This window comes from Osmerus eperlanus, chromosome 2 (genome assembly GCF_963692335.1).
Source record: "Osmerus eperlanus chromosome 2, fOsmEpe2.1, whole genome shotgun sequence".
In the NCBI taxonomy this organism is placed as follows: Eukaryota; Metazoa; Chordata; class Actinopteri; order Osmeriformes; family Osmeridae; genus Osmerus; species Osmerus eperlanus.
The window spans coordinates 24,055,227-24,068,126 of NC_085019.1; the positions used below are offsets into that span (position 1 = coordinate 24,055,227).

At 48.9% G+C, this 12,900-nt stretch overlaps 1 protein-coding gene across 1 annotated transcript; it reads right to left on the minus strand.

Moving 5' to 3' along the window:
- Positions 1–453: 453 nt before the first annotated feature.
- On the minus strand, positions 454–11,725 carry kmt5c (lysine methyltransferase 5C). The gene is made up of 9 exons (XM_062480409.1): positions 11,139–11,725; positions 10,822–10,954; positions 10,418–10,580; positions 9,852–9,961; positions 9,534–9,697; positions 9,104–9,123; positions 8,775–8,911; positions 8,426–8,586; positions 454–7,967 (listed from the first exon to the last, which is right to left on the minus strand). The coding sequence occupies exons 2-9, from the start codon at positions 10,932–10,934 to the stop codon at positions 2,041–2,043; spliced, it is 6,795 nt and encodes a 2,264-aa protein (XP_062336393.1). The 5' UTR covers positions 10,935–10,954; positions 11,139–11,725; the 3' UTR covers positions 454–2,040.
- Positions 11,726–12,900: the final 1,175 nt, after the last annotated feature.

Below are 12,900 nucleotides of genomic sequence, written 5' to 3' on the forward strand. Positions count from 1 at the left end.
TCCCTCTCCCTGCCTCTCCCTCTGCCTGCCTCTCCCTCTCCCTGCCTGCCTCTCCCTCTGCCTGCCTGCCTCTCCCTCTCCCTGCCTGCCTCTCCCTCTCCCTGCCTGCCTCTCCCTCTCCCTGCCTGCCTCTCCCTCTGCCTGCCTCTCCCTCTCCCTCCCTCTGCCTCTCTCCCTGCCTGCCTCTCCCTCTCCCTGCCTGCCTCTCCCTGTCCTCATTATGAGAAGGCTGTTCCACTTGGCATAAAAGTTAACCCATCACTTTCCCCAAAGAACCCAAACTGGGTCATGGCTTGGGAGAAGGAGACCAAGATGGACAGAGAGGATGGAGAGCAGAGAGGGACAAACACAACAAAGTGATTCTTAACTAGAGTAAGAATCAACATGACAATCAACATCCTGAGTTTGGCACCATGCCAAGTACACCAGTCAAAGGAACGAATACAAGGAGAATTCATTAAATAAAATGATTTAATTTAACAATTTACAGATTTATATTTTTTACAGCAGATCTTTACAAAGTTTGTAAAGAGTTTGCCTCTTCAAAAAGGCTTATATATCTTTGCCGTGACTCCAACTGACTAAAATTGATCTGAGGACCATGTCATAACAGAAGATAAAATTAATTTCCAATCACTATATAAAACATTTCATTTTGAACAGTGTGTAAAATATTAAAATACATTAAAGCACCATTCAAGAATGAGGATTTTCAAATAAATAAAACATTGGCCTGCAAATTATGCAAACACAAACAGTACCAATTCACTGTTTTCACATGAAACACAGCAGTCACTCTCCAACATTGCTCCAGAAGAACAGCATTATGCGGCTGGAATGCTGAAAGTAACATCCAACATGCCTAGCAACTGTAAAAAAACATGTGATGAATTGCAAAGAAGGTGAAATAAACCAGATCAATGACAATATTCAAAATGAACCGTCACATAAAACTTGACACTGACTGATTTACATCCAGCCTACTGGACCCACACAAAGACTGCCATGTTGCTACAGGATGCTTTGGTGTTTAGTGAACAGTACCAGAGGGGACACAGAGATGATGACAGAGATGAAAGGTTACATACACACCCTGAAGCCGCTCTGAAGCCGGTCTGGACTCGCTCTGGAGCGGCCTGTGTGTGCAGCTTGCTGCCTGGACGCCGGATGAGGAGCAGACCTGACAAGGGTTCTACAACTGCGTATAGTGAAATTTGAAAACATTTTACAGCACACTGTTCATGCACTGCCTTATTCGTTTACGCACCGCTGACTCACCGCTGACTCCCTCATCCAGTTCGGCAAGGCAGTGCTTAGACACAAAAAGTGTGTGGCGGACAATCTGATGCACACATTCCCTGTAGACTGGACTAGACAACATACATACTAAAACCAGATTCATATTAGTTCTTTCAGAACCTAGCAAATTCAAACTGAAAGGGTGAGAGCTTTGGCAAACAATGAGCCAAAATGAACAAGTATTAATCGATAAACAGTGCAACACACCGCTTTTAAACTTATCAATAAAGATGAAGGAATCATCGTTATGCTTCAGTTTATGTTCCATCAATTTTTTACAGGGAAGTTCATGCAATTATGTTACATGTCAAAACATGCTCTGAATTACTGGGCAACTGAGTTGAATGAGCCCACCTTGAGGTGAACCTCAGTTATTACAGATTGAATGAGCCCACCTTGAGGTGAACCTCAGTTATTACAGATTGTCAAATGCTTAAGGAGCTAGTTGCACTCACAACAGCTATTTTTTTTAACCAATTTTAATTTTGACATTCAGAGGACATATGATTAAAAACAACCAACTCCTACTTCATAAAAATAAATACCATCAAATATGTTTAAACTTGACTCACAGATTTGCGAGCAAACAACCCAAAAATCCAATTGCATCCTTGAAATCGATGTACGCAATCAAAAAACAAATCAAAAGGACTGACAGACACATTTGCAATGTAACACACACTTTTTTCAAAAACAACAAACAATCCCAAACGTGTCACTTCTTGAACGCACACGTCATCCTCAGTCTGTGTACTGCAGATCCAGATCCACAGTTCCGTCCGTCACCACCAGCCTCAGTCTCCTGGGCTTCCTGTCCGAGAGGGGCGTGGCCGTGGGCGGGGCTGGTGGGGGGCCGTAGTGGGAGGTCGGGGGCTGTGCCCTGGGCTGGCTCGCTGCTTGCGTGTCCCTTCTGCACTGGTCCTCCTGACCTTTGACCCCTGAAAAGCCCCCCACAGAGAAAGAGGGTGAGTTCGACCTCTGGGGTCCGCAGGGCTCAAGGACCAGCCTCCCCTGGGTGCCTGAAGGCTCCATCAGGCAGTGGTACGTGTAGTTAGCGTGCCCCGACCCCGGGAAGCCCTCCGCCCCGTCCCTGAGGCCCAGGGTCACCGAGTGGTCCCCACTGAAGTTCAGCACGTAGGGCTGGCCCTGGTGCCCGAAGGGGATGGAGGAGGACGACAGGTTTTTGTTGCCCGGTGCCTGGGGGCCGGAGGGGGGGATGCTGGTCGCCAGGGGGCTGTGGAGCTGAGTTACAGAAGGAGAGAGGGACGACCCGAAAGTCAGATCAAAGGAATCCTGTTGGGCGTAGCTCAGCTGGTGCTTGTCAGGGGGTGAGTCATGGCTCAAACTTCTCTGATCGGGAGTCTCGTAGCTATTTACCTGGCTAGGGAAGAAGAAGGGCCGCTGGAGGGAGGAGAAGTTCATGCTTCTAAAGCTCGATTCCAGAGGCTGGGATTTATCCAATGTCTTACTATGGCAAGGCGAGTTGTTAAAAACAGAACTTTCTTTGTTACTGAGAGCATTTGACTTTGTGGGGTAGGTGGACGCGTCGAGACTGACGCCGTCTTTTCCTGAAGCGAGGCCTTGACCTTTCTGACAGCCAGGGGTGGAACCGGAGCGTTTCTGGCCCAGCTGGGTCCCCTGACCAGTCTTGTGACTTAATTTTGTCACAGGAAGCTTAGATGTAACAGCAGTGGGGCAGCCAGCCATAGTGTTGTCTTTACAAGGAGCACTGTTCAAATTCTGGCACTGTTTCCCTCCTTGATACTTGAGCACACTCTGGATCACGCTGGAGCTCTTATCACAGGTGTTGAAGAGAGGGTCCCCGGTAGTGGGAGTTCTCACGGAGAAGAGCGGGGGAGGGAACATGTTAGAAAAAAAGGATGAGGGGACGGACTTGTTTGTGCTACTCTGAGAAGCGAGTCTGAACGAGTTGGACTGAGAAGTGGTGGACGGCTGGTGTTTATTGAACAGGCTCATACGATGAAAGGGCCCCTGTGTTTTGAGTTGGGACTGGACTTTTGCCTGGCTGGAGCTTGCTACTGTTTGCAAGGCCTGGACGCCAGGACTACCTTGAGTGCTCTGAGAATGGGTGGCATACGATGCACCAAACACCTGTGAGTCCTTGGGTAGACTCTGGGGTTTATTAGCTGAAAAAAGGGGTTGTGCTTTAGGCTGTGTTTTGGGATCTTCTTTAAAGAGTTTTATAGATGAAGTTTTGCTCAAAAAACGATCCATGAAAGTCCCTTCAACATTGCTGGCCTGAACGGAAGTGAAGTTTGCACTGGCCATATTTTCATCTTTGGAGGAATCCTTCACTTCACATCCCAAGGAGGGAAGGTCATTTTTAGAGGACAGGAGGCTGGGGCAAAACTGCAGATCTTCTGTACTAAAGCTGTTCCCTGGACTAGGAGGTCCGAGGTATGGGGTTTCTGTGGCCCAGGTGTCGGGGGGGCTGTGAGAGAGAGGACTGCTAAAGGGGTCAGTAGCTGGTTCCAAAGAACAGAGACCCGATGGAGAGCTTGGGAGAATGTTCTGAGGATGATAATAACCTTCAAAATTGAGACACTGAAAGTCCAGCAGGTCTTCACAGCAGGTGAAGCTAGGTTCTGTGGAGAGAATCCTGTCTGGGAAGTTGAAGACAGGAGATTCGGACTGTGGCTGGCTCACAGGGACGGAGGTGGTGGAATAAAGGGGGTTTTTCTCTAAGGACTGGGACGTACATAATCCTTCAGAGAGTCTAGAGAGGCTGTGATTTATCTGTTGTAGGCTATTATTAAGACAGGTGGACGCTGTCTCTGCATTTGAGCAAACGAGAGGCATCTCTGTATTGTGCTTTTGTTTCTTTCCCCTACAACTAGACTCCGAAACGACCCGACCCTTCATCCGATCAGAAACAGAACCAAACTCGTGAATGCCATCGTACTGGGGTGAGTGGAGGGATAGAGGTGAGAGGGACAGAGAGAGACGGTGAGTGTCAGGTGAGGTATCCATGACACTTCTGCAGCTTCCAATTTGTTGACAGGAAGACAAGCCCTCTTTTTTGGGCTTGAGGGGAGTCAGAAGCCCTCGGCTGGGTCTCTCTGGGAAGGCCGGAAACTCCAGTCTCTCCGAGTCTGCTCCTGCTTCTCTCTGCTCTCCTTCCGTATTGGGGACATCAACCTCCCACACTCCTTCCACCTTCCTCCGCAGCTTTATTCTAGGTAAAGGTACATCTTTTTTATCTTCCGTTTTTACTTCCAATTGTTCACCCAGTGCCTCACATTCACCACAGCTTCGTTTATATCCAGCATGTACACCCTCCACTTTGGCTGTTGCCTCCTCTGCAGATGTCGCTTTATTACACTGTGATTCTCCTCTCTTCCCCAAGGGCTGCACACACCCGTCTGACCTGTCAACACACCTGTCTAGCACATCCCTGGTCTCCAGCACATCCCTGGTCTCCAGCACTCTGGTGTCCAGCACATCCCTGGTGTCCAGCACATCCCTGGTGTCCAGCACATCCCTGGTGTCCAGCACATCCCTGGTGTCCAGCACATCCCTGGTGTCCAGCACATCCCTGGTCTCCAACACATTGTTGTGAGAACCACCTAGCTGCCCTGGTTTCTCAAAATCAGTTTGGTCAGATTTTACTACAACTGCGAATCCCCTCCGTCTTTTACTTAATTCGGAACATTTATTTTTCAGACCACATGACTGAGTGCCCCTGTCCATCTCTAGGTTTAATCTTGACACAGAATTCAAAATGGCACTAAAAGGATCACATAAATCTGAACTTGCTTCGTTTTCTGCTTTTAACTTTAAATCCTCGCTCAACGCAGCTTTCTCTAACTCCCAAACCTTGCCTTGCTTTCTCTTGAAACGTATTCGGAAGTTTAAATCCTGCTCCTTCTCAGCGCAAGCTTGAGTACTTAGATAGCTAGGAACCTCCGCATGAAGCTCAGGAACTTTCACTCCATCCTTCATGTCCTCTGGATCTTCACCTGGGTGATGCTCTGCAGGATCCGGAAGGTTCCCGCCCAGCCCAGGCCCGTTGTTGTCACCCAGAACAACGGCCGCATTCTTAACACCTTGTCTTTTTTTCTTTCTTGGCCGGCCTCGAGGACGCTTTTTATCTTTGGGACACAGTTTTGCGTTTATTCTGAGCGCCCGTCTCTGGGTTCGGGCCTCCAGTATCTTGGCCCGCGATTTTAAGGAAGATTTAAAACACTTTCTAACTTCATCACTGGCCTCCGTCAATGCTGTGGTGGTTTCAGGTTTTTTTTCTGGAAAAGGATCAAGTTCCTGGTTCTGGTCTGTAGGACTCACGACTGAGAGATCCTTAGGGGACGGCTCCTCCACTGGAGAGCTTAAACCTTGCTCAGAGTCAAAGTCCACAGAATTCCGAAACGTGCGTTTCTTCAAGGGAATGTTGGACTGTAGGGGCGTCTGCTGTGGACTGTCCACACGTGGGGCTCCCACAGGGGGCCCCGTGGGCAGAGTGTCCGAACACGCCAGCAAAGGTTGGGGAAGGGGAGTTGGAGAGCGACCCTCTACATCGCTCTTGGTTGCGGAGGCGTCTTTGTTTGGTTTCCTGCCTTGGTTCCGTTTCTTCCGCGGTCTGCCTCTCCTTCTCACCATCACTTCCGGGACCGTCTCGGGCAGCGAGACCGTCTCGGGCAGCGAGACCGTCTCGGGCAGCGAGACCGTCTCGGGCAGCGAGACCGTCTCGGGCAGCGAGACCGTCTCGGGCAGCGAGACCGTCTCGGGCAGCGAGACCGTCTCGGGCAGCGAGACCGTCTCGGGCAGCGAGACCGTCTCGGGCAGCGAGACCGTCTCGGGCAGCGAGACCGTCGCTGTTTCCAGTGAATCGTCTACTTTCCCCCCAGCCTGCTCCTCACTTACCACGTCCCTACAACCGTTTTCCTTCCTCAAAATATCGGCAAGTAGAATCCTCACTTGTTTAATGACGATACCCTCTTTACTTTTACATGTGGGTGGGTATCTCCCAGTCACTAACCTATCTTCCTTCTCAACTCTTACTGGTGTTTCAGAATCATCATTACTTTTATTGTTGAAATGCGTTTGTCTCATCTGATCCATTCCTATACTTCCTGTTCCCTCCTTCCTTGTCATTAGTGCCCTTTTCTTACCCCTTCTAACTGGAGATTTAACACGGTTGGTATCTGCTAAATTCTCTCCACCTTCGTTCATCACAACCTGCGTATGCCTCTTCTTTGCTCGGCCCTGCATCTCCCCACTAACAGACTGTATTTCGATGACCTCATCACCATGCAATACATTATCAGATACCTTAGACATCTGCTTTATCATTTCATCACATTTGTCAACTGACTTAAAAAACATTTCCCTCACCCCTGTCTTACCTGCAGTCCTAGAGACATCGTCACTGCTTCCTGCTGGCTGCTGCTCACACCTGGACTCTCTACCTGCCTTTGGGGACGGCGGCCTAGTCCCCTGTTCCCTCAGCACTGCCCTCCTGCCACCTGGCCTCCTAAGCCCCTCCCCCTGCTGTGCTCGGGGAGCCCCCTTTGTCTCTACACTGCCTGGTATCGACACCCTTATCAAATTCACTGTGAGGTACTTCTTCAGTCCTGGCATGTGAGGGCCGAGGGGTCGAGCCTGGCTGGAGACACGCTGACAGACCTCACCGCCAGGCTTGTTCTCAAGCTTCCTCCCTTCCATCTGAACTGCCGGCGCGTTCTGACCAGGGTGCTTTGCGGTCGTGCTTCCTTCAGGGTTCGATCTACCGCCGCTCGTCGTGTTGTTGACGAACGGCGCCCCGGTGCTGCTACCGGGGCCGTCTCCCACCGCCGTGTCACCGGGGCTGTGACCATCTGGCAACACACCATCCTGCTCATCCTCTAACTGGCTGCGACTGGTAACTGCTTGGCTGTTCGTCTTGGTCACTGAAGCAGAGAGACGCGTGGCAGGGTTTCCAATCATCCTCCTGGTCCTGAAGGAGGACCTGAAGACCCTTTCCACCACGCCGACGGACCCTCCGCCTGGACTCCGTCCTGGGGGTCGTCGCTCGTCCTTCTCCTCCTCAGGCGTCGGGTTCACCTTCGGCGAGGCGTCATCGTTCACCGTTTCATCATGTGATTTCTGGCTCGTCGCCGTGCCGAGTTGGGTTCCCTGGCTCGTCACCGTGCCGAGTCGGGTTCCCTGGCTCGTAGTCGGGCTGAGTCGGGTTCCCTGGCTCGTAGTCGGGCTGAGTCGGGTTCCCTGGCTCGTCGTCGGGCCGAGTCGGGTTCCCTGGCTCGTCGTCGGGCCGGGTCGGGTTCCCTGGCTCGTCGCCGTGCCGAGTCGGGTTCCCTGGCTCGTCGTCGGGCTGAGTCGGGTTCCCTGGCTCGTCGTCGGGCTGGGTCGGGTTCCCTGCTCGTCGTCTGGCTTCATGTTTTCCAGCAGGTGCAGCAAGAGCCTCTCTTTGCTAAGGGGGTCTTTACAACTCAACAGGAAATCCACCTTGTGGCGCCGAACTCGGACCCTGAGGTCTCTAAGCACAACCTGAGATAAAGGAATCTGCTTGGCCAGGGAAGCCTCGAGTTGTGCGTTCCCGAATCGGCTCCTTTTCTTCTCCTGTGTTGAATTGTATGTCTTCCTGGTCAAGGTTCTGCTCGTGGAGACATTTCTCTTCATCAGCTGGGTGGAGGAAGTCCTTGAAGGGACGGCTATCAAAAGAGAGAAAAAAGGCACAGATTAGGTTTTTTTCATGGATATAATTTATCTTTATCATACTATCATAATATTATCATATTGAATCTATTACCTTATTATCAGTTCATATGTTTTATTATCCCTTCATTCAGCATGCATGTGTTTCTGCTGTAACTTACTGTGGTCTGATAACAGATGTAGGATCCTCCTGCCTATAATAACAAACACCTATTGGCTGTGTGTTATTCTGGTTGTTCTCTATTTACAATCAGCACGTCCTGGACCTTCATGCTTCAGAGAGAATTTGCTAGTATCTCGTGTCTGAACCGGTCATTTTTATGTCGACGTGCTAGTTAAACTCTCTCCAACCTGCAGATTGCTTAATCCTTATAAAGCCAGAACCTAAACCGAACAGTCACACCGCTCCTGCAGAGACAAACTGAACCTTTCTTAAGGTTCGACTCCAGCTTACCCGTGTGTGTGGCTGGACACGTGGACCGTGCAGGACACTGGCTTCTCTCCCTGTTCAGCCGCAGATTGGTCTCCCTCAGACGATACTTCTGGCCCACCTGTGTTTCTGTCTCTCTGGAGACCGGATGGCCCCCTTTAAGTCTGAAGTGACCTTCTCCTTTCCTTAAAACAGAACAAACAAACGAGCTGACAAACAGAATGGCAAACAGACGGTTGTTTGCTTGTGGTAGCATCAATATCTCCAGCTTCTCTGAGAAATGCCGGTTCTCAGTTCGAGGTGAGTGTTTAGCGACGGCGCTCGTCTGGAGACCTGCGAGGGCGGGGTGAACCGCCGCCGGGAGAGCGCTCACCTCTCACAGGTGCAGCATTCGCACATCTCATTGTCTTCGCCAAAAAAACTGTCGCCATAGTAACATGTGATTTCCTCCCAAGGTGCGATGGATCGGACCACCTCCACGCAGGCGCCGTTCTTCTCCCCGGGGACGAACTGGAGGCAGAGGTGGGGGGGGGGGGACCAGGTGACTATCAGGGGAACGCACCAAGTATAACAACATTTTACATACTTGTCAAACATAAAATTCAGTTGGAACAAAACAAAACACTTCTCTCCAATAAAGAACATAAACAGTCCTGAAAAGGAACAAACGGATGCAATAGAGAAATAAATGTGGATGACTACCTTACAGTTTGGCCTGCAGTCTTCATCCCAGAGAGATAAATAGAAATGAATAATATTAGGATTAGATGATCACATAACACAATCACAATCAATTATTGTAAAAAAATATATAATATTTACTAATACGACACTAGTTCATACTGATAAGTTATATCATCTTATTTTAGCCATTTAACAAAACTCTCAAGACCCACTTAACTTCTCTCTTGAGTGTCTAAACTGAATCCCAGAGGAAGGTGTGTGTGTGGTACTGTATAGTGTGATAAACAACAATCCAGGGTTTCTACACACTCACCATGGTTAATGAAAGCAGCAGGTGTGTGTGTGTGTGTATACTCTCACCATTGTTAATGAAAGCAGCAGGTGTGTGTGTGTGTGTGTATACTCTCACCATGGTTAATGAAAGCAGCAGGTGTGTGTGTACCCTCACCATGGTTAATGAAAGCAGCAGGGCCCAGCCAGAGCTGGGCGCAGCGCTTGCGCGTGGAGTACATCACGCTGAAGTCGTTCACCCCTGCCCTCAGAAGGGCGCTGTCGGCCGGGCTCAGCTCAGAGATGCACCCCTGAAGCACCTCCACACGCTCACCCACACACCTGCAATGGCCCACAGCAACATGCTCACAACCTCTATACACACGGGGGGGGGGGGGGTCGGGGGACTGCACACATGACTTCTACCCACCGTTGCCCTTGTGTATATGGTTGACTGACAATATAAGGATCTGTTTTGATTGGATAGCAGGCTTACCAGTGTTTGGTGGAGGTAATCTTTGCACCATTGGTTTCAGAAGAATATCTGTCACAAGGCTCAATCTGAACACCACTCTCCAGCAGGAAGGCACTGAGGTAGCGGTACACCTGAGGAAGCAGGGGAGACCAAACACACACTCTGAGGAAGCAGGGGAGACCAAACACACACTCTGAGGAAGCAGGGGAGACCAAACACACACTCTGAGGAAGCAGGGGAGACCAAACACACACTCTGAGGAAGCAGGGGAGACCAAACACACACTCTGAGGAAGCAGGGGAGACCAAACACACACTCTGGCATAAGACAAGACTTAAACACACACGCTGGCATAAGACAAGACTTTCACAGATCCCCTGGTGGGAACATTTGGGTGTTTCGGCATCAGCTGATAAACAACATGAACATATAAATAAAAACATGTACTTGCAGCCCCTGCCCCCCCCCCCCCCCCCCCCCATAACCATCTCAAAGTAATGAGGTTTAGACAGACACAGGCAGCATTAAATATATTTGGTAGGCTGAAATAAACGGTGCTGCTAACTGATCTGTCAGATATCACTCACGTGCTGGCTCAGCAGTTCCAGGCGATGGGTGCCCAGACTGGTGACGTCACCGGCCCAGTCTCCCACGGTGAGAGCCTCAAAAGTGGACTGGAAATCATGCGTGCGCTGATAGCGCAACAGAGTCTCTTTGAGGTAACCCCAACGGCGGATCTCTGGAGGTGGACTACGGGAGATGTGGAGGAGTAGGAATACAGTTAATGCCATGCATCTATAAATCTATCTACTCGGTTAACTAACAAAAAATGCCAGCTATAACTTAGAACTACCAAATAACTATAATTTAACGCATTGACAGTATACACCTGTATTTACAGTCAAAACGCAAGCATTTACACAGACAAGCTGCACAAGTTTCGTGCATTCTTCCGCGTCGTCACTAGTTCCTGCTAGCTAGCAAACGTTACCTGATGTTCATTTTGTGAGTACTGAAACCCAACAATGGGTCCAGCACCAGGCTGGTAGCCAGGTCATCCGTGTCGCACAGCTCCTTCACACTCATTCTAGTACACCCGTCCATCCTCTCCCACCATCAGCATGCTGAAAACACCGTAACAACAAGGCACGGGTGAATGACCCCATGGACAGTCATCTAGACAACAACACCGCCCGCTAGTAGCCGGCCAAGCTAGGCCTGACTAGAATAATAAAAGCGATACACGACTTTTAAGACCAACGAGCCAAGTGTGTAACGATACATCAGATATAATACAGTATCACCTACCTGGGAGTCTTTAGCTAACGAAGTTCTCGTCAGATTCTGTCAGTGGGAACTGTCGCTTGTCTCCTGACTAGCTAGACTGCTGGATGTCCAGTTGGCTAATCTGGTCAGCCAAAATGCTAACAAGCTAATGTTGTTATTTCCTGTGCTGCTGTCTCGGAGGCGTTGTTGCCCTGTTCGAGTTCGCGCCGATTTTGTAAAACAGTTTTGTAGTTGGTAGAAAATTCTTAATCCTCAGAAAATGACTTTCCAAAGGTTAGCATTAATTTCCCAGGAAGCTGGCTAGATATGTTTTCGTATAAAGCTAAACGAACTAGCTAGTTAGCTTGGCTAGCCTGTACAGCTAGCTACGAACAGTCATGGCGTACCAATGTTAATCAAACTACTAGCTTTACGCCCAACGTTGCGAAAACAGTTACGCCGCCACACTATTGGTCCAGAGGAGCTTCGGCTGTGCTTAAACTAAGCACAAACTTGCAAATCGCGGACACAACGATGCGAATAATAACTGATAGAATGGTGACCTCGATAGCTGTTACTGTAGCGACAAAGCTCTCTTAGCTTAAACATTTGTTCTTCTTCTTCCGCGTTAGATGGCAACTACCGTTAAGGACCTTAATAAGGTGCATTACCGCCTCCTGTTGGAGTGAGGACCGAGTTATCTATCCCCGGAGTTTCTAATCGTGTCTTTCAAGTTTCATTTTCCCACTGGTGAATTTTGAACCTTTTACGCGCCTTAAAAAAGTAGCCTACGTATGCTAATAAGTGGCTTAATGAGACTCGAGGAAATTAAACATAATCACACCAAACAAACATTGCATTTACATTTACAAAGAATACCCCCTTCACCCGTATATACCATTGTAGTGGTGGGTTTCAAGTTAAGTTCCCAGTTTAAAGTTAATTTTAATAAACTTATTTTATTTTATATGTGACAAGAGATGAAGTTGCACATTTCAAACACCAGGTAGCTCCAGAACTGTACATTAGGTGCGTTCGACATCGACTGCGGCTGCATGAAACGACCGGCGAGAGTATTAGTCGGGGAGAGTTAAAAGCATGAAGTCAGAGCCCGTCTACGGAGTGCCTAACCACTTCCTATTAAGCCATAATAGGACAATGGGGGCTTAATATGGAACCAGAGTGGAACTGCAACCAGTTTAGAACCCGGAAGTTTCCCGAGAGTGACAGTTCTCCCCATATTAGACATTCTCTGATGAAGTCGAATACACCTAATTGACACGACTTGAGGCGGAAGTAACATTCTCAAACGTCAATACTGTATGACTTTAGGCAGGTGTCGTGCCAAGGCACTTATCCTCGCCAGGATTTGTATCCCCTGGCCAAGTGAGCGCGCGTGCACTCAGATAAGCGGAGTTTAACTGCTGCACTTTGAATTCACCTCTTAAATGGAACAAATAGCAATGTGGAAGACTCAACAGGGTTTTCCATAGTAACAATGGACTCATTTATATACATAAATACGTTTATTTGTCTGTTACATTAAGGCGACGTGTGAATTGTTTAATGCGTCAGGTGATACCAGGTGAAAAAAAGGCCTGATATAATGTGTATCCCCTCAGTAACTTATATGGTAGACAGGTGAACAAAGCAGTTAATTGAAAAGCCATATTAAACTAAATTAAAACAGAAATCACGTTAGAGGGCAGGGAGGGACTGAGCTGCACTAAGCTAGCTGTCGTGAGCCGGAAATAGGCATCTGATGGAAACAATATTATTGATGTTAGTGCAATACAGAAATTCA